The 22,144-nt window shown below is 38.4% G+C and overlaps 1 protein-coding gene across 1 annotated transcript in view; it reads left to right on the top strand.

The window, feature by feature from the left end:
• The window catches only part of LOC310953349 (VPS10 domain-containing receptor SorCS1-like), a gene marked incomplete at its 5' end in the record, with an annotated part of 42,645 nt that extends 21,030 nt beyond the window's left edge, over positions 1 to 21,615 (top strand). Inside the window, 22 exons of the mRNA XM_083922363.1 lie at positions 1,020 to 1,084; positions 1,607 to 1,725; positions 2,068 to 2,157; positions 3,031 to 3,210; positions 5,336 to 5,482; positions 6,497 to 6,599; positions 6,801 to 6,877; positions 7,453 to 7,544; positions 7,702 to 7,809; positions 8,081 to 8,198; positions 8,338 to 8,471; positions 9,437 to 9,550; positions 10,094 to 10,265; positions 10,553 to 10,739; positions 11,392 to 11,525; positions 11,622 to 11,745; positions 12,629 to 12,741; positions 13,595 to 13,729; positions 17,011 to 17,110; positions 18,081 to 18,189; positions 19,338 to 19,492; positions 21,479 to 21,615. Of these exons, the coding sequence (XP_083778489.1) occupies positions 1,020 to 1,084; positions 1,607 to 1,725; positions 2,068 to 2,157; positions 3,031 to 3,210; positions 5,336 to 5,482; positions 6,497 to 6,599; positions 6,801 to 6,877; positions 7,453 to 7,544; positions 7,702 to 7,809; positions 8,081 to 8,198; positions 8,338 to 8,471; positions 9,437 to 9,550; positions 10,094 to 10,265; positions 10,553 to 10,739; positions 11,392 to 11,525; positions 11,622 to 11,745; positions 12,629 to 12,741; positions 13,595 to 13,729; positions 17,011 to 17,110; positions 18,081 to 18,189; positions 19,338 to 19,492; positions 21,479 to 21,537 (2,635 nt within the window). The 3' untranslated portion in view covers positions 21,538 to 21,615. The remainder of the gene's footprint in view (positions 1 to 1,019; positions 1,085 to 1,606; positions 1,726 to 2,067; positions 2,158 to 3,030; positions 3,211 to 5,335; positions 5,483 to 6,496; positions 6,600 to 6,800; positions 6,878 to 7,452; positions 7,545 to 7,701; positions 7,810 to 8,080; positions 8,199 to 8,337; positions 8,472 to 9,436; positions 9,551 to 10,093; positions 10,266 to 10,552; positions 10,740 to 11,391; positions 11,526 to 11,621; positions 11,746 to 12,628; positions 12,742 to 13,594; positions 13,730 to 17,010; positions 17,111 to 18,080; positions 18,190 to 19,337; positions 19,493 to 21,478) is intronic.
• Between the last annotated feature and the right edge of the window lie 529 nt (positions 21,616 to 22,144).

Genomic DNA, 22,144 nt, shown 5'->3' with positions numbered 1-22,144 from the left:
AGTCCATTAAAAGAGATGGAGCTGTGAGGCAATTACAGAGTGCTGAGGGAAGCAAGACGGGGGGCTTTTTCTATTATAGTTCAGACACGGTATGGAAAATGAGAAGAAACCCATCTTCTGTCACAACAGCTGCTATTAATACAACAAGTGGTCACTCTTGTCGCTCTGCACGTCATGAGGTATTTCTATTGAAAGTAAATGAGATGGCTAAGTGCACCTTACCCATAAAGTACAGTGCAGGTCAAATGTCTGTCAGGCCACTGCTCATAGATAAGGCTGTAGTATTATTGCTCCTGTAAAGATCACAGCTTTATTACAAATTTAAAATGAAAATCTAATGTAAACCACAAATATTGCGCTTCAGATAACAGAAAAAAACTGAATTAATATTGTTAGCTAAATGCATTAATTATGAAAACAGTCCTCAATGTTTTATATATTTATTGTAATGGTTCACACAGCATTACCTTATTAAATATGCTTCGGGACAGGATTATGTCATCTGATCAAATGCTTTGTAACCAAGCCTACTATGTGCACAGGCACTGCATACTGCATAACCTAATGTAAATCATTGGTTTCCAACCTAAGTGTAAAAACCTAGTGTCTCTAGATGAATCTGAGGGATCAAACGGTAATAAAAGGGGTACAAAAGAAAAATATAGGATTTTGTTACACAAGTAAGAATTGGTGTACATTGTCTCATTTTTTTCCATATTTTTTTATTTTTGTTTGTTGTTTACCTTGTGAAATACTTTCACCCCTTCTGGGTTACACCACTATATTCATAAAACCATCTCCTAGTCTGTCCCCCCTTTACTAACTAGCTATCCAAGATGGAGAATCAGTCTTAGGCTGAGTCATTTTGAACATACCGTTGTGATGACAGGTAACCATTGACCTATTATGTGGTTACTTTATTAACAGACACGACGTCGGTATCAATGTACACAATGTCATTATTAATGGACACTTTCCTTTAAGCAGGCTTACATGTACTATATGTCATATTGATTCAGGTCCAGACTGGGTTTAGACAAGGAGCAAGGAATGATTCACCTGGAGATCAGCGTCTCTGATGGACGTGAGTAATAAAATATGTTGCCTTGGCAACACATAAAAGTTGCGTTGTCAAAATTCGGATTAGATCTCACATCAAATTAGCAACATTTGTTGTTATTCCTAAATTTTAATTTAAAAATTAGAGCTTTTTTTTTTTTGCTGTACTTAAACTTGCCTCCTCATCTGAATTGGCTGCACGGAGACTCTTTATACGATTAAGTTAATTCATTTTTAATGTCCAGGCTGTGCCTTGGCTGTTTTTATTTGCCACAGTGCAGAGGGGGGAACTTCCATAAGGCCTTGTGTGTTAATGCCTAATACCCTGTCCCTTGGGGGACCGCCTCATTTGGCTGATGCTAACACACTGGGATTGCTCGCTCTCTACTGTATCTATTAGTGAGAATAAGGGTTTGGCCTCCAAAATTTTGCCTCTATGGCTCACTTAATACTATCAGCGTGAGCTAAACCTTGATTGTGGACTACAGAAGGTTGTTTGTTTCTCTCTTTGTTATATTTTTAGCACTCATGTCTTGCTTTTCCACAGGGTCACAGTACATAACTTGTAAACTTCAGAATTGCTCTGATGGAAACAAGAGCAAGCCTTTCCCTGGATTTATCATCCCTAATTCCCTTGTGGTTCAGGATGAATACGTTTTCATCCAGGTGGGTTTTTATTGCAAGGTCTGGCTTCATTAAAAGACAATTAAAAACTGTAAAACCACTGCATTCAATCGCATCTTAATGTACAGTCATGGTTTTCATTAACTAAAGTGGGCCATTATCCTGGGAAAGGATGGCATGAAATGGAAATCACGATGTTGTGTATTATACTACAACTCCAATCTGCCATAATGCACAACATCCTAATTGATAGCAAACCCAGAGTTTTGATGGTGGCTTAAATTGTTTGATACACGCTGCTAGCAATCATTGTACACAGTGAAGATTATGAATATTTATCTGAAAAGCGATTTCACTTCATATTGCAATTTTTTGCTTTTCCAGGTGCCAGTAGGTGGTCAGCCTGTCCATTATGTGTCCTATAAAAGAAATGCTTTCTACCCAATGAAGCTTCCCAAGTACACTCAGCCAAAGGTAAGGCTGCTGGAAAGGATGCAGTGCAGTGTTTTGTGACTTGAGCACATGCAGAGGAACAAGCGGTGCAGCATTAATTTTACTGTGAAACACTTTATTTGTTCCTTCGGGCTGTTTTGTGGTATCATGATAACTTAGGGTTGATTTTATGTACAGTGGTTCCCAGTTATTCATAATGTTTACTGACAAATCCATTAGATTGTTTCCTCCGCATTGTTTTCCTCCTAAAAATTGATTCAGTTATGCATAATTACATCCTTAGATCATGTTTATTTAAGACCCATGCATAGTTTTTAATCATTTGCCCTCTCATCACTATCAACAAATGTACTCAAAAATGAATGGGGAGTTGCAGTTTCCCCACAATGCCAAAGGAAATTTCTGAAGCAGAAAAGTCCATTTGGATTTGCACAGAAACTGTATTCTGCACTGAATCCCATTTTCTAAAAGCACAGCAGGGCAGCTTAGTGATTTTAGAGACTGTGTCACAATAACAGGAGAGATTTAGTGCCCGCAGTGTTGTTTCGATCAGTATCCATCCATCCATCCATCCTTTCTTTTCCTTGAGAAGGACACAAATCCCCCACTTCGCCTCACTCTGAAGAAGGGATTCAGTCAAATTAAATGGAGTATGTCTTCATTTTTAGCCCATGGCATAAAACGCCTAAGGTCTAATCGCTGACGAACCTAACTGAATGATGTCATGAAGTGACGAATCGCTAGCTTCCTGCTCGAGCTCTGTGGGCACTATGCACACACTAATATGCAGATTTACACTTTTTTTTTTAGATAACTTCTGTGAATCAATTCCTAAAACCTTGTTAGCTGGTTAATGCACACAGAAACTTCTACTCATGAATTTCACATATTTAGGACCTGCAGATAATCAGCACAGATGACAACCAGGTGGTTGCAGCGATTCAGGATTGGCACCAGAATGATTCCTACAACCTGTACATGTCTGAGTCGAGAGGGCTGTTCTTAACCCTGATGCTGGAAAATGTCGTGAGCAGCGGAGGACCGGAGGGCAACATCATGATAGACCTCTATGAGGTAGGCAACACGGTGCTGTTGGGCGATGCAGTCATCCTTTCACGTTTTCATGTTATTTAGGCATCACCAACATGATTTTGTAACTGCTGCAGTTTATAGGACATTGTGTCGTGCTGATAAGCTGATGAATCATTACCATCAGCCCAATCAAAAAATACAGTTTTTAAAAAGAATATTTGTCATGGCATCTGCTAGATTCCACCACGCCTGACCTACAACCAATCTGAGCCGAGCAGTTTCTGATGCAGTGTCAACGACTCCTCGTGGACTGGGATCAAACTGTGTGACCAAGTCGAGCCAAAACCAAGCGTCGCCCACCGATCATTTTAAGCTAAACAGTACACTAAAATATGTTTCTGAAAACACTTTATGCAAGAAATAGGCAATTCAGTACCATAATCTTGATTCATATTCGATCAGCACTGTCTAGTTTCACAGTTTGATCGGAGTCAAATCAGGCAATCATTGTCATATCCCCACCACTCCTAATTCCTCAGGCACATGCTTTAATGTTACCCGCTTCTGAATCCCTGTGATTAAAAGGAGGAGTCAGAAAGAGAGCTTTATCCAACGTCTTTCTAGAATCCCAGTAATCAGAGAATAAACAACAGACCGTACTGCCCCAAAAGGCCTCAGGTGGGAGCTAATACCTGCAATCCACATTACTTTAGGGGGGAAACTGCTCATCTGCCCTCAAAACTGAATAATACATCCAAAAATATTGGCCTTCTAAAACTTATCCCATTACCAGGCTCCCGCAGAGTAATAGTGCCGCCTTAGGCTCTCAAATTCAGAGGAACTCTGAATATTGATTTCATTATGCAAAGTCTCTTGCATAGTAAGGACTTTGAAAATGTTAATTTTGAACGTGCATAGTATTGGTTTATTTTACTTAATATCCATTCAGAACTCTTTATCCTGGCTGATATGAACATTATGGTTCTTCCACGGTCTCAGATGGTAAAATAATATGTGATTTTCAATTAACACTTTATCTTGTCATAAGGAAAATGCTAGTTTTTCCTCCCACTAATTCTGACCATAGTTTACCTTGCTGCAAACACATCTGGCACTCAGATCTTTTTCCTGAAGCATTTTACAAAATTTGAAGTAATTCATTCTTTGTTCTACTGATGCAAAAAAAGTCAGCTGGGGACAATCAGTTAGGGTCAAGTTTTTTTTTATTAGCCGCTCTGATTGAATACTTTACTAAAATTTTTGATGTGACTGTAATAACAGAAAGCATCACTGACCTTTGGAAGACATCTACAATGTAGGCTTTGGGCCGTGCTTTCCTAAAGTATACCATGCGCTCAGATGTTTTGTATGTCACCATAATGGAACAGATGTTGGTACATTACATTTTATTCTGCTGAGTGTCTCCCATATCCACTTCCTGTCAGCTTTTATTATCTATTTCATGTGACATCTTTGTCGCATAGAAAATATTTTTGCAGTTTCAGTCAGTTAACGTACCATATATTCACAAGTCAAGGAAACACAAGTGTCACGGAGAGCCCGTAGTCACAATACAGGAGAATTTGAAGCTTTTTCTTATGCCCTGAAAATGTTATATCTGTGTGACAGATGTGCTATGAAGTTAGCTGTGACTGCACATGTATGCATCACTTTAGATTATCCTCATCTGCAGCCAGCAGTAAAAGCATCACATTGTTACAAACACACACCTCGATTGCCATCAGCATTGGTTACTCTCACTGCTCACTGACCTCCGCACACATTTTGTGTCCAGAAATATTTATCTGCAGTGTCCAGTAGAAAATATGAAATGATGATTTTTCCCTTGACGAAGAAGATTTGTGCTCTTTTAAATGAAAGAGAATTGTGAACTCAAAAGATAACTGCATGTGAGGGTCTGCATCTCGGTGCACATAAATACAAAGAAGAAGAAATATCTCAGGGCTGCACCATATGTTGTTTTGGTTCAGTAGAGTCCTACAGATGGTCTAAAATAGTGCTCCCTGCAAAACTATCACTTTCAGACATCTCTTCCTCTCCAAACTAGGCCTTCAGCTTTACTTAAGCCTGAATAATTTACAGTTATTTTTTTCTCTTCCTTTTTGTTATTTTTCCTCCTACCGCTCTGTGTCTCTCATACTCGCAGGTTGCCGGGATTAAAGGGGTGTTCCTGTCAAATAAAGTTGTTGAGAACCAAGTGAAAACTTATATTACATACAACAAGGGGAGAGACTGGCGTCTTCTTCAGGCTCCAACAACCGATCTCCAGGGAAACAAGGTCTATTGTGAACAAGTAAGTGGGCCACTGACGAGAGATAGATTTGATTATTTGGGTTTGCATTTTCTTCTAAAACAAAAAATCATGCAATGCTGTGGTCAAAGAGTGCAAATAAATGTGACTTTCATTAACACAGCTCAGGATATGTCAGCAACTAAAGAGACTTTTCAAATGATGTAACATGATTTTAGATTAAGGGATGAATTGCAGTACAGTAGCACGTCTTTAAACATAATTTAAGAGATTAAGTCACGATAACAGACAATTGTTGACTGAATTGGGGGGGCAGGGCAGGCTCAGCGATGACAGGAGAGGGGTAACACTCGATATCTGTGTTGAATTTTTATTCAGTTTAAAGCAAAGTTTTGGTGAATGGCAGCAAGGAAAAAATTTACATTATGACATGGTTGCGAAAAAAGACAATACTGAAAGACATGGTGTTGAAATCAAGGAAAACCCCAAAAAATAAGCAGCACACACAAAAGGGGTCCATAAAGTCAACAATAATATCAAACAAAAATGACTACGATCCTATGTAGAGGACATTGTTAACCAGGTAGTGTAAGTCCAGTAAAGGTCCCACAAAAGAATGGCATTATCCAAACAGCCCCTTAATCTACTGTTCGTACTCTCATTAGATGAGATGATTATATCTGGAGTCAAAGGGATACTTCCATAGAGCTTCCAGTATCCTTACTCAGTTTTGTTCTATGGAGAATTGATGGTGTATGGTTGATCTATGTTGTGTTTTTTGTTATGACAACTTTGCTGCTTGAACATATTTAGCACATTCTGACAAAATGTTCTTTATGTTCAAATACATTTCCCAGATCTCTCTTCCATAAGGGTTTAACATTTCACTTTTTTTTTTAATTAAAAGCAAAATGATTAATCTGATTCAAAGTCAATTCAGGACAGTTATTATGACACCTAATATCTTACATGAACAGGGTCTATATTATTAGCTTTCAATTTCACATTTTGACTTCAGCAAACTAATCTCCTTGTGTTTGTGTTTGTGTATTGCAGCCTTACTGTTCGTTACATCTACACCTTCATGTGTCAGAGAATCCCTACACCTCGGGAAACATTGTCAGCAAAGATTCAGCTCCAGGAATTATAATAGCTTCAGGTGAGGAGATTATTTGATTTGCACATACATACTGTTACAAATGCTTACTGATGGTCTGCAAATATGTCCCACATCACTCCCAGTCTAATCTGTTCTTTGGTTCTGTTCCCAGTCTTTCTAAGCTGAGGATACCCAAAACATGTTTCTTAGTCTTGTCTAAATAAATAATGAAAATAGTGCTTTTCTACCTTTTGTATCCAGGTGTGGTTGGACCTGAACTGACCAGTAATAATGTCAGTATTTTCATCACATCAGATGCTGGAAACAGCTGGAGAGAGGTAGAGTATGAGACTGGTCCCTGTACAATACCTCTGTTTCTACACACACACACACGTTTTGTATACATCAGTTTACTGAGCTTCTTAAAAGTTTCTGTGAAAACTGTTGTCTTTCACTTGAACTTTCCCTAAGTATAATACAGAACAAAACATGAAATGTGAAAAAACATGACCTTAATTGGGCATTATCAGAATAAAGAATACTGTAGAAATCTGACTTAGCTTTCAATGCCAACTTTCAGCTTTCGCTTTTCAGTTCTTGGTTATACAGCCACAACTGCTAAGAAATAAATTACTGATGTTTGACACAAAGCCTTGGGAGGACATGTGCATCTCTGATCTGCAAAACAAATGCACCAAAAGGAATGTACATAGTTTTGCCATTGGCTTAAGACAACAAAAATCAACAAGAGAGCAACACTTTTGTTTATTGACTCAACTGAGACTCTTATATAAAGAACACTTGTTTAGCGTATAGGTGTGAGTATGCATTTTTCCTATGATGTCAGCGTTGCGTACTTTGTGTAGACTTGAATTTCTCTGTTGTGATAAAGTGAAGCCGGTCGTGTCTGCAGGTTTTTCAGGAAGAGTACAGCGTGTTTTTCCTGAATCAAGGAGGATCTCTGGTGGCCATCCGACACACACCTCTACCAATTAGACACATTTGGTAAGGGTCTCCAAGGGTGTACCGCATCTTTTTAGAGACTGTACCCAATCTTCCAAACAAGGAGTGGGACTGCTTTCCTGCTGAGGATTTTTCTCTCTGAATACAACTCTATTTGTGGCTGGTCTGTCTTTGATCCAACCATTGTTCTCTCCCTCAGGCTGAGTTTTGATGAGGGCAGAAACTGGGACAAATATAGCTTCACCTCCTCTCCGCTCTATGTTGATGGGGTGCTGGGGGAGGCTGGAGAGGATACCCTCATAATGACGTAAGATATGAAGGAACTATAAAGAGTTTGTGTTTCTATTTAGTTAATTATTGCACTTTGTAACTAGCTATTACCCCAATGAAGACATAGACGTGCACATACATATTCCTGAGTCTAATTAAATGTGGTTTTGAATGGGTTTCATAAGCTCAAGATGTAGAAAGGTTTCTCAACCCATAGAGGAATATGGATTAAAATGGTTGCAATTTACCAATGTGGAGTTTTTATTTTAAATATGCACATGTTTTAACTTTCTGGCTTGCTTGTGCAGAATATTCGGCCATTTTAGTCATCGATCTGAGTGGCAACTTGTCAAAATTGACTTCCGCTCAATCTTCCAACAACAATGTACATCTGAAGATTACATGACATGGCAGTTACACAATGAGGTGAGAGGATCTTGCTGCTACTCGTTGACTAAACCCAAGTGAATCTCTTCAGTCAAACAATAAAAGCAAGATGGTACAAGACAAAAAGAATAAGGGATAAAGAACCTCTGAAATGTTTATGATTCATTATTCATCACAGGGTGAAGTGTGCATCATGGGAATGAAGAGAATCTTCCAAAAACTGAAAGCAAACGTTCGATGTGTCAAGGCCAGAAATCAGTATATTTCCCAGATGTCAGACTCCTGCCCGTGCAGAGAGGCAGATTTTGAGTGGTGAGTTCCCCGCTCTCAAGCTTCTCCTTTCACTTCATTAAATCCATTGCACAACATTTCATCCATCTCCAGAGGCAAAATCTGTGAAGCAATCCTAAGGCCCAACAAGTGTTTGAAGAGATTTAGAATATTTTATGATTTACAACTTGTTGTTCTTATTTAGTCTTCATTACTTTCTATCAACTTAGGATGTAAGTTAGAACTATAATTTAAAAACACGCTATCAGTTGTTTTAAACAAAAACTACTAATTTGAACTATGATTTGAATATAATAATGAACTCGGACAACATACTTTTTTAAAACGGTAATGATCATATCATCTCAACACAATTTGACTGAAGATGATTTGAAAATATTGAAGCTCAACCTCGGCAGTTAAATATATGATACTGTAGCAGCACACTTCTTCCTCTTTCTACATGTATCAAGTGCACATGAATAGATTTGCATAATGAATAAAACTAATGCCTCACTCAAGTCTATATTATTATTAAATTATTTATCTCTATAACAAGGGTCACTTCAAGTCACAACGTAAGTGGCATACTTCTGTCTCACTTGACTCTGTCTCATACTTTCTGAGCTCACTGGTACGTAATAAACAGCACCTACTAGTATATTTAACAAACTTAACACCTTCTTTATTACTAAAAGGGTTATGAAACTCTCCAACTCTGTCTCCCGAGACTGTGTTTCCCTAATCATGAGGAAAACAATCTGACAGATCTCTCTGACTCTCTCAAGGTATAATTATAGTTTGCGTGAACACGCATAATCCTCTTTCTCCTTCAGAAGTTTGATACATACTTTCATAATAGATCACCTCTATTCACAGTAGACATGATGTACTTTGTACTCTGTATGATCCTGTTTGAGCTGAGATATATTTGATATTTTAAATGAATGATAACTAATCTCCATAACTCCTCAGTGTATCTTTTTCTGTACCTGTTGTTCCATAAGCGACTACGGGTTTGAAAGGCAGATTGACGGCAGCTGCTTTCGGGCCTTCTGGTTCATTCCTTCATCAACATCTAGAGACTGTATCACAGGGGACAGCTTCCTCAACACAACAGGGTACACCTGATTCCTTTATATTGACACGAGCAAAGAAAGTTGTGGTTGTCAAAATGTCCTTGGTTATATTCAAGCTCAACTTTCTTAAAAAAATCTCCTGCTATTGTGTGTGAAAATATTTGTTTGGGTACACACTATCCATCAAAGTTTCTTAACCTTCAGAACAGATGGAAGGAGGGCAACTGGAGGCAAATCAGAACACAAATAGGATTACAACTTGGTGGGAGGCTGATCCTTTACATATTCATTGCCAAAATAACCAATTAACCATAAGCCAACTGCACCTGAGCACCACATGCTGCAGTTGTGCTTGGAAAAAAAAAAAGTAAATAGCTTAAAGAAATTGATAAATAGTTGCAAGATCAACAATTTTCACAATGACTGTTTTATGTGACAAATATAAAAATAACATTACAACATTATAAATGTTTCCATTATTATTATTATTGTTAAATAACATCTCTTATGATGGGACACATTTGTATCATGCATCACTAATTTGGTGCCCCTTTGTGTCTTTTGGGGATCTTTAATGAATTCCAGATATCGCCGGGCTTTGTCGAACAACTGCACTGATGGAATGCTGTTGAAGTACAGCCCCAGGCGACAAAAGTGTCCCAGTCAAGCCCCCAGAGGCCTCCAGCTCTTCACCAGTGAGGGAACACTGGTGGCATCACTGGACAGGAATGTCACTTTCTTGGTCTTTCTGGAAGAGGTGCTGACTTCACTTTATCAAAGCAACTGTAGTGTGTGTATTACAGGGTGATGCTGGTAGGCTGCATACTTTTTCTTTAGTGTTATATATGTATATCAAGATGCTGTCAGACACGTAGCACAGACGCTGGAGCGCCAGCGTTTCAAATAAATATGCAGTGACAAGATTTACCACTTGAACTTCTTGTAGATATTCTGAAAAATGCACTCTGTTATGTGTCTACAAGAACACTGACAAAACAATTCAGACTACAGTGTGAGTGACAGTGTTTTGTTTTCTTTTTGAAGGGTCTCGGCTCCATGACAAGTATAACGGTGGACTTTGGCGACGGCACAGCCATATCGTATGTTAACATAAGCTCCATCGATGATGGGGTCAAACATATCTACAGTAAAGTTGGCATCTACCAAGTTTCTGCTACAGCAACCAACACTCTGGGCTTTGACAGGGTGATTCTCTACCTACACGTCTCCTGTGAGTCAACTCTTTAGTTATTTAAAAGTGGTTGCTAGAACATTTATACAAGTATTCTTCCGTCACTTCCTCTTCTCACCTGCATATGTGACAAGGTGAACTTTTTTGGAACTAACTTCATTTTACCCTATATCATGTAGTGACTACACAAAAAGGTACGATCTTTATCCTTTGTCACAGCTAACACATGTGACCAAACAGCCTTCAAATACGTCCCAACGCTTCAACTTGCGAGCATTAACAATCTAAAAAAAATGCTCATGACTCCTCTGTAACTTCAAATTGGCTCATTAAAGCGAGACTCCATCCAAAATCTCTGTTAAAGTTTGAAGTGTCACTCACCCCGTGTAGGCGTAAAATATGGCTGTTTGATGTTTCCTCATTGAAAGAGAAGAGCAGCTGTGGTCAGTTTGAATTCAGCTCATTATAATGGATTCCAGCGGTGACATTTTCATGGCGGCAAAAAAGCATCAAAACATCCACAGACACTTGTCAAAATACACCTTCAGTGCAATGTACTTCTACACCGTCTACATGCTCAGTGTGTTCCAGGCAGTCATTGTTGTGCCAAAATATAGCATCATAGACGCAGCATTTAGCCATATTTTAACAAAGGTTGATTATAAATTGTGTTCATATTTTCTCTCTAAAGGTCAGCTCGAACACGTCCAGCTCTCAGCTCCTTCAGTGGTCGTCAAGAACAAAGCGGTAAACCTCACAACAGTGTTACACCCCAGCAATGTGGGAACTGTCACCTATTACTGGTGGTTTGACAACAAAACGGAGGTAAGACCTTGATTTCTCATTCTCTACCAAGCAGCCTATTTATTGAACATGATAGATTCACAAGTCACAGTACATATCTCTCGCTCTGCCTTTCAGCCTGTTGTGACTCTGGATGGAGCGATGTCCTTCACTTTCTCTAAAGAGGGAAGTCACACTGTCACTGTTCAGGCTTCAGTCGGCAATACTGTCCATCAGGATCAAATGACTGTGGCCGTTTATGGTAACCTCAGCACACAAAAACAGCCCTTTTGATGTAATAAGAAAGTGAAAACTATGGAGGAAATTGTCCCTTCAGATTGAGAGTAAAGCAATAAAAGTTAAGAAATCTAAAAAGCCTTTCGGGGAAAAAAAAGTCCTATCACAAGGTCCTCTTGGTTTTTGTGGAATGCTTGTGTACTTAGTTGTCAAGGTGATGGCTGAGTTGAAGTATGAAAGTTGGCCATATGACAACAGGTGCTATTTGGGGATGTAGATACTCCAAATTGCATTTACTTTCTTGTCGCCTTAATTATACACATTACTACTACTACTACTACGACATTAGTGTATACTCAAGATCAACCCATCATTAAGCTACAGAGTCTGACAAAGGTTATGTAGCTTAATGATTAAAACATTGAACACACTGACACGAATACAATTATACATATTACTTTGAGCATTAAGCCATTGTTCTTAGACCATAGACCTTTCTCATCATTACTTTCATGCATGTAAAGAAGAATTTAAAAAAGAAAAAAAAACACTTTTTAATCACATAAAAAAAGAACCACATTCCTAAATTTCCTATTAAATAACAATAGCTGGGGAATTATTTAATTCATTTGTTATACCCTTAATATTAGATAGATTATATAATAAAATAGCCATGTTCAATATGCAGCAGCTTTAAAATAATTAACTGAAATCATATCAAATCACATTTATGAATTTTTAGACAGAAACATGTTCTGTTCTCTTTGTTCATTTCAATTTGGTAATAACATATTGGGTATTTTCTGGTGAGCTGACTCTGTACCTTACTCTGTTATTTTTTAGTATCCGAGGTGGATTATTGTAAAGACATGTATTAGATCTGAACGTGATATCTGTCTGCATTTCAGATTATTTCCGGTCACACGTTTTGGCATTTTCTCCTAATTTGGACGAGCTCAATCCTGGAGTGTCTGAGTGGAGAGAAGACATCGGCCGAGTGGTGAAGAGCTCCGTGGTTCAGGTCAGTCCTTTAGCTAGCTTTTACTATAAAAACTGTAACACAGGAATCCACTTAACGCCTCATTCAGATTCAGTTAACAGCTTTGCACTAGCCTAGAGACTTGTGTATGTCTGGTGAGCCAATGACATTCCCACTCTTGGTTGTACTGTGTTTATAATGCATGTGGTCTTGTGTAAAGCATTGCACTCCACGACTTGCAGTGTCTTTAACCTCACTTTAAGTGTAATTAGTTGTTAACCTATAATCACTGACATGGCTCTTCACCTAACATCATTATCACCAGTACAAGCTTTCAGCTGAACTTGTCAAAATAATAAAGTGCGGTAAAATCACCACTGTTGCAGTTGTCATTTGCGGAATTTAATGCAATTGCCTGCAAAGAACCACAAAACGTCAAGTAAAGGGAGCCTAACTGTGGTTAAATGCATCAGGTTTCCCTTCTAAGACACTATGTGGATGTCATTAAGGCAGCAGGTTATGTAAAAGACCTGGATACTGAGCTCTATATATATATATATATTTATCCTGTAGCCCTCAGTATGAAACATTCACTTTGACCTTCTGTCTTGTCAGATATTACCATGGTTTACACCAGGAAACTGACAGGAGACCTCTGGTTACGGCGTAAAAGCACTAAAAGCAATGGCCTTTACCAAAGACTGTCAAACTGAACTTGCATGTTTCAGTTGATCCATGCATTACATCTTGACAGTGACTGGTACTTAGGCAAATGATATATGAAGCAGAGAGCAAGCAGTAGTTACGCATTGATGTAGGGCCAAAGCATGAAACATCGCTCCAAACACTGTCAATTAAAAACCTTTTTAATTAGGTTTTGTTGTTATTATTAAAGGTCACAGGAATCAACGGGAATCAGCTCCTAGTCACGGTGCTTCCAGGTATACCAACAACAGCAGAGATTTTTATTGTGCCCGAGAAGAGGTCAAGGAACGGAGCCATGGATGAAAAGTGGGCACACCTGGATCAGGTACTGTCATCAAATCATTTTAATGACCCCTGGCAGATGCTCACTACAGTGTGGTATTCTGTGTTAATTAAAACCAAACAAAAGTAGGCCGAGTCAGTCGAAGTACTGTCTCCAGAGAGGACAGGCCTGGATGATAATGTCCTTTACATCTAGAGTGCCATACACCACTATTGAGGCTTGGACATTTCTTTCACCAGACATAGTGACATATGTAATAGGTTACATCTTATACTGTAGGTGTATATTGTTTACACCATAGGCTTAAGATCTAGGTCAGCTACTCCTTACAGTTTATTTCCAAAACAGTTGTAGTCCAGTCAACAGGTTTTGCCTGCAGCCATTTTGCATGATAGCTATGCGCGTAGCCAATCGCATCCTGTGCCATGAGTTTATCCAGGATTTCTCCCTGGTATAATGACAAAATTACAAAAGAGCCAACAACCTCTATTCATCATCTCTTGCCAAGATGAAAATTAGGCCTAAATATATATATATATATATATATATATATATATATATATATATATATATTTTGATGCAATCATCTTTGATTATTTCTCCCCATTTCTGTTCGACACAGAGTAAATTTCTTTTTGGAGTTTTGTGTGTTGTTTATAGTCTTGATATTAGATGTTTGTTGTCTTTAATCTTATATGCATCAATGAGTATACAGGAAGGCAACAAGGAAGGAAATATTAAAAAGCCTTTAATACACTGGCTGAGTCATTAAGAAAGCCAACACGTTTCAACTGCTCTAGGTCTTTTTGGTCAGGGCTTTAAATAAACATTTTGTTAAAAGCCCTGACTAAGAGCTTCAGCTTTTTGTAGTGAGTAAGCCCCTACAATAAAGGCTTTTTAATGTTTCCTTCCTCATTGTCTATTTCCTTCCTGTTTATTCTGTTTGATTCCCCACTTTCCTAGAACACCTGACACTTGTTTAATCTATGTTTGAGGATGCAGAGCAACCAGTCATCTCTTCTTTTTTTTGCATCAGTGGATATGTAGACCAAAGTAGACCCACTATCTTTAGCTTGTTTAAAGTAGTTTCTGACCTGAGGATATCTGAAGAACAGGTGTGTGCACTGTAATCAAAATGCAATGAACAGACACTTATACTTGCACAGATAACTCCACTCTTATCTCTTTATTATCCTTTTTTAGTCTTCCTTTATTTGTTTTAGATGTAATACATCTTATACAAGATGCTGGAAGAAAAGGGTACTTTGCATTATCACTGATTATCCTCCAGTTCTCCTCTTAGTGCTTGTACATTGTACATACATTTGAATCCTATTTTCTACCTTCCAGGCAGCCACTGGATTTTATAAATATCATTCCGGTATGGAAATCAACTTGTGGAGGCTTGAAACTTGTTTTTCCATGAGGCGATACATCACAATGAGCATCATGTCTACATTTATTTTTGTCAAAGTTACATTATTGTTGCATGGTAACACAATTTTAAGTGCAGCTTGATTTGGAAAGTCTGCACTCTGTCGCCATGCAAAAATAAGGTTAAGTTTGACAAAAATAAATGCAGACACGATGCTCATTGTGATGGATTACCAAAGTCAACCAAGTTTAAAGTCTCTGCAGATGTATTTTCATACCATGGTGAAATGATTGGACACCTCTAGCTGCATGGTGGGTAGGAAGAACACTATATTATTCCTTGGTAAAGGTCAGCAGTAATGAAGAAGTTTACATTTTTTGTAGTAATTGGGGTAAATGATGTGAAAACCTCCGGTGTGGTACATGATTTGAAAACACACACCGAGAACACGAGGAATATATTTTCTACAGCTCAACTGTTTAGCATGCAGGCACACAAGAGACAGCTCACGTCACAGCTCCTTATGAAATCATCCTCCTTTAGTTTTAGTGTAAAATCCCTCTCCCACACATGCACTTTGGAGCTCAATACCTCCTAAAGCGTAATGCAAAAAGTCAACACTAGAGGGCAATGTCTTCCTGTGTAAACACACTGAAACGCATCTGTCAGACCCATGAAATAATACTCTCAAAGCATCTTAGTACATGTTGACTCACTGCAATTTTTTTGGAAGTTCAGAGACTTGCATAAACCTTTTAATAACAACAACAAAACCATAATCATTTCAAGCCCCTCTGCTTCATGGTTGTTCTTATTTTCTTAGAGCAAAATAAGGTTCTTTAAAAAATACCCTAATCTCTTATCATGTTATGGAAAGTGATTAAATATGAAAACAAAACAATAAAACAGTGTTGTTTTTGAAACACCAGCTAAACTACGACTCATTCATTCATCATAATGTCATAGGACCTCAGTGTAGTAAACATAATTTTGCTGGCTCACAGTCAGTCTTGAACTAAGTTAATAGGTATTTAATTACATTGATGCATCATATAATTGGCAGCATCGGGAAAGGAGACAAACTGGGGCAGGCGGCCTGGAATGGGAATTAAAGAGATGTATTTATCTAAAGCCTGTCTGATTACCTGGCAGAATCTCAGAGACAATAGGGTAATAAATCTTCAGTTCACCGCTCTCATCTCCAGTGAACGACTTGCGATGTGGATGCATTAAATGAGCGTTTGCCCACACATGCATGCGGTGAGTGTATGTGTGGAGCAGCTTATTAAAATGTGTAATAGATTTACTGACCCTGATATGCCACTAGAACAAAAAGTAATTATTCATACTGTGTAGAGCAGTCTAATTTTAACCAGAGGAGAGATTTTAGAAAGAGCGAGATGGAATTAGTGAGGCATGGCTAAGGACTCAAATGGGCTCTGGGAAGGCATTTTGGTCTCCTGTTAAATGATTGCTTCATCTAGGTGTGAAAAGCCAGGGAACTTGAGGTACTTTGGGCAAGCAAATTAAAACAGCAATTGCATGATATTAGAACATACTTAGATTTCTAATAGCTTTGGCTCACTGAACTTTTAGATTGGTAAATAAGTATTCTGAAAAAAATTAACCAGCTGAGAAATTCCATGTTTTTATCCAAATGGCAAGAAATATATATTTTTTAATGTCATTGTCACAACTTAAGCAGGCTGCCCTTTTACCTGATAGGGTTTCCATCTCTTATTTAAAGCCTGCCAGGTTTCGATGCAGCAGGTTTGGTTTTCCATGTGTCATATCAACATTTGCTCCTCTTTAGAAGGAAGCAAAAATTCTGATTCATAATTCAAGCTGTTGGATGAAATGACTGCGGTTGAAATATTTATGACTGTGGAATATTGCTGTGCAGCCACTGCTAACCGAGTCTTCTCTGCTCCGTCACTCCTCCTCATAGCTTTCTCAGGTTCTGCTAAGTGCTTTGAACCAAGACCTCATCCAGTTCACACTCAAACCAGGGGTGCAGGTGAACGTGTACACCACCCGGAACTCTCCAGGTTAGTCTGCTGCCTCTGCTCCACACCTACCTGAACAAATGGGAGTCTGATCCATTTTTGGGAGAGAGGTGTATTTTTAGGTGGTTGCTCTGTTGTTTGAGGCCAGACGTTGTGTAATCCTTCCAGCTTGAAGGTGAAGATAACGAGTAAGACTACATGGGGACAAACTAGTCTACAGGTGTTCAAATTCAAACTGAAATCGTAACTGTTGTTTGTTTCAATTGTCTCGTAATGCTTTATATTAAAATGTGCTGTATTTGTAATACTGAAAAACAAACCTCCACACGGGTCTCATCAACTGTTCCCCAACTCGCCAAGTACCCTTACTGTATGTTCTAAATACTTTAGGATGCCATTACACCACTATATCCTGCATAGCAAATATTTGTTTGCTGCTATATTAATGTTCTGAATGTTGAGTACAGCCCCTTTGAGGTTCATATAATAAGCGTTAGTTAATAGGTGATAAGGGCTTATAAGTGGTTTTATAAGATGCTTATTAAGACTATGATGTGTTAATAAGGCTATATAAGTGCTAATAATAGCATCATAAGCATGTTTATTGTTAGATTACAAGACATTTATAAGCACTTACAAGAAACACATTGTTATGTATTTATTTGCAGTTAACCATGCACTTATTAACAGTTATCTATGCTTTTTCAGCTATGGGATCTAAAGCTTGTTGAGTATTCATTCCTTTATTATGCACTTATTAACAGTTTTTCAAAAATATATTAGAAGAAAGGAAATCCTAACCTCTAAGGTTTAAAGTAAACTGAAGATAAATTAACTGTTGATTGGACATAAGCTCTCTCGGTCATGATTCTTGAATGTTGTCAGCATAACGAGACCGTGGTGACCCTCTATTGTTATATAATTTACATTCAGATGAGATTAAAACAATATATGCATATATTTTCATTTGGCATGCATATTCAATGTCTCTTTCATTCTTTTCCCTTCAAAGCTCCTCTAGTGGACAGCAGTGACAGTGTCCACAGTGGCACCGCAGTCATCATGCTTGTGTCAGTCGTATTGATGGGTCTGGCCGTCTTTGTAATATATAAATTTAAAAGGTAAAGTATACCGATATTATATATTTTAACCACATACAAGGCACAAGAAACTGTGTGAAAGAATGTGTGAAGATCAATCCTCAGATTTTCAGACTTCCATCATTAAAGATATCTAAGATGAGATGTGCGTGCGTGCGTGCGTGCGTGTGTTTGTGTTTGCATAAAGTGTGTGTGTGTGTGTGCGTGTGTTTGTGTGTGTATGCGTATATGCGTTTGTGTGTGTTTGCATAAAGTGTGTGTGTGTTTTTTTGCATAATGACCCTGTTCAGAGTCGGCCCCATTATCTACAAGCAAGCACCTCACTGCTGAACTCCTAAAACTTTCCAGAAGTATTCAGACTCCATATATCCTGAGTTATGGACACCCGCAACACAATAATGGCTCGAGGAATAAGACAATTCCCCTCTGTCTCAATCTGCAGAATATTACAGGGAATGACAGACTAATCAATTCTCCCAGAGTGCTGAATGGGTGTCAGAGTCCTGCAGTTATCAATATTCATCTATCTGACAATGTGAGGGTTGACCTTTCGGAAATGCTAAACACAGCCATCCAAGGTGAGGCACACTCTGCAGAATGGCAGGAAAGGTTGAAGAGATAAGTCCTGAGACAACATATATTATACAGTGAGGGACATACAGTAAATAGCATCCTCTGCTGCAGGTAATCCCATGCCAATCATAGGGGAATGGTTTAATTTCTCTGTATTTTGTAGAATTTTACTCATTATAAAGTAAAATACATTACTTAACTTTTAACTTTTAAGATCTTAATTACTACATTATCAAATCAACTTTTAGTTTCTAAAGCTGCCTCAAATGTCACCGCACCAGCTGCAGCACAAATCACAAGGGGAGTCTCTGAAATTAGAAATGCAAGATGTTAGTTTTAAGCAGAATTGGGGGTGCATCTGAGGGGATGAAAAATTGATTGAAAATGGAGGTGAACAATATTAAAGTGAGAGAGCAATGCCCAGTGGAATGCAAAATGCCCTAGTTTCCAGCTCCCAGGCAAACCTTTCCCATCCTTAACAGTTAAAAATAGTGTGACACATTATGCTTATTGAAAGCATTAGTGAAACAGGTAGGTTTTCATTGGCTTGCCTCTTTTTAAATCTTTGTTCTTCTTCTTTTCCGCATGACCTACAGGAAGATCCCGGGCATCAACACATACACAGCGGAGCAGCCTGACAAAGAACAAGAGGTCATCCCGACAGTGACCTCCATAGTCGTCCCAAACCCTGAGGGGGACAAGTTGACCTCACTGGATCATGTGGATGTACAGCTGGACTCAAAAGGCAGAGGTATATTAATGCATTTTCCTCTAAGCTACAGTCATCCTTCAAGATACACAGGGTGTATTCACATTGTTATTTTCAGATTTTATGTTAGGTAATAATGAGGGTCTATTCTTTATGTGATGTTGTATTATATCTGTCTAGTCTGTTGTATCAAACCCATAAAAGGGGTCAGGTAATCACCACCTACATTGTTTTCAATGCAACAAAAGGGGCAGCTTCCAAAATGTTGGTGCATTGATCATAAAAACTGCAGAATTATTTAAAGGGTCAATTCATCCGAATGGCAAAAAGGGGCGCCCACAGAGCACAGATATGTCCACCAAGGCAATGCCCTATCTTGCAATGTTGACAAAAACTGGAAATAAATGGTGTATTTGCCCCCATGATTTGGAATCAAAATTTAATGGGTTCTTCCTTGGCCCATGGTACACCCTTCCAATAAGTTTCATGGAAATTGGGTGAATGGTTTTTCCCTAATCCTACTGACAGACAGACAAACCTCTTTGGTGAAAATAATAATTTCTTTAAGTGGTATCTGGTGGTAGTGGTGGCTAGTGGTTTTATTTACACAGGTCTAGAGATATCAAACTATTTCTTTAGTCATTCCTGTAACAACCGTTCACAGCAACACCTATGAATAGCAAAGCTGTAAAGGTACGGTCACGTAACACTTCCATCACTGCAGTGAAGTCCATATCGTACGTTCGACAAAGTCAAAGATGCTTTCCCTGTTCCCTTGCGAATTTGCAGAAAATGATGTATTGCGTTTGGAACTGTAGTCCTTATTCTTGTTAATTAGTACAGAAGAAACGAGTTGGTTATTTTCATACAAAACTTTTTAAGTTAGCCAGGAACTGCCTGACAAATGAGGAACTAAAGCCTTTAACTGGGATAAACGTTAATCTTGTAGCAATGGATGTTTATGTTTTATGCATGTTTTTATCCGAAGTGTGTTGTCTTTGTGGCGGTGTCTTGTCATCCCATGTGATATGGGCCACGTCTGGCATGACATCAAAATAAAAACTAACTACCTAGCAATGTGCAATCAACTTGTTTTGTTCAATATTACTCTACCAGACTTAAAACTTTAGCATCGCTCTCATAATTCACTTTGAGTTTGATTATTGCGCTGTAAATGTTGCCACATCATATCCTTTTTTTGGGGGGGGGGGGTAAGAAGGCTAATGTGACTGTTTCTTTACCAAGACATTGTTTCTAGAAGAAACTTGCACCTGAATTTTTAAAATGCAATTCTTTAATGCTATAAGTACCACCACAAACAATGTTTAATTCAGCTCCCTTGTGTTTGAGTTGAGGCAGAAATCTCAGAAGCTGATATCTCACAACCTCAGTAAATAAAACTCCAACTATCTGCATAGCTGTAGTTATGCAAATCGTTTGATATCAGGGTGAAGTGAGAGTGTTTTTTGTGAACTGTGTGAAATGACCCTTTATTACAGCCAATAAAATTGTGACTATACTGTGTATTAAAAACTGCACTGGCAAAGAGGAACAGTGGTCAGTTGAAGCTCACTGATAGGAACGAGCTACTTGATATTCACTTAAGTGCGGATGCTATTCTCCCTCCCTTTGTATTATCATACAGAAGCTGCCAAGATACAGTTATTATGTGCAGTATATTTATGTATTTGCCAACCTGAGTTTGTCACTGAAAGGTATCAGTATTCACAGGTAGGTGAAGCATAATTAAGTGGGAGCTAAAGTGATGAGACTGTCTAGGTGAATTATTTGACCCAATGAAATAATTAGTGCATCAGGAAAGTAGCGGTGTGGTGAAAGCATTTTCATCAAGTAATATCTATGAGGTTCCACTTGATTTACTTCTACCCGTAGCTAAACAATCGACCCATTCAAGATAAATGTGTTTGCCTGCAAAAATGTTGCTTGTAAAAACTGCATGCACCCGTATGCAAATGGCTACATAAAATTCCTCCTCTGTCTCTTTCCTTTTTTCTTCTCCCTTGTCAGGCTACCTGCCATCTCACACAGACATCAAGCTCTCTGATGAAGCGCCCCATGTGTTTTAATGTTGAGAGTCTATGACCAACTCGAAAGCAATACATCTTCTTTGGCAGTTACTTCCAGCAAGCTATGAAACCACGGTCACAATGAATGGTCTCGAGTGTTTTGCTACCCATGCATGGATGGACCAGTTCACACTGTGCTGCCTAATCCCTCTGAGGAGACTGTACAGGTTTATACTTGCTTCCTGAAAAGGGACACTTTTTGACTGAAAATACTTGTATTTTTGCAAGGACATTGATCTTTTAATGTAAATAATGTACATCCATAATGGAAGAGGTAAAAGTTATTTGTCTCAGCTGGTTACAGCTGCTTCTGTTCAAATATGAAAATATCAAACAGCGAAACAGAAGTGATGTATAATATCTGAAAATGTGCTCCTATTTCTGTTCTCTGGGCTTGTGTTTGTGATGTTCACTTTGTTTAACTATGTGGAAATAGCTTATCTGAGTAAGACAGTGAGGGAAGCAGATTCATTAAGCTCTGTACAATCAGTAAATCTTATCACAAGATTCTCATCAAATGAAAGCTTGCAATATCCAGGAGATGAAGGAGGGCTCCGACTCCCAGATCTGTGTATTCCATCAAGCCTGTCTCTTTGCCGCTCAAAAT

Source organism: Echiichthys vipera (genome assembly GCF_963691815.1).
Source record: "Echiichthys vipera genome assembly, chromosome: 11".
In the NCBI taxonomy this organism is placed as follows: domain Eukaryota; kingdom Metazoa; phylum Chordata; class Actinopteri; order Perciformes; family Trachinidae; genus Echiichthys; species Echiichthys vipera.
This window is presented reverse-complemented; position numbering and strand designations above follow the sequence as displayed.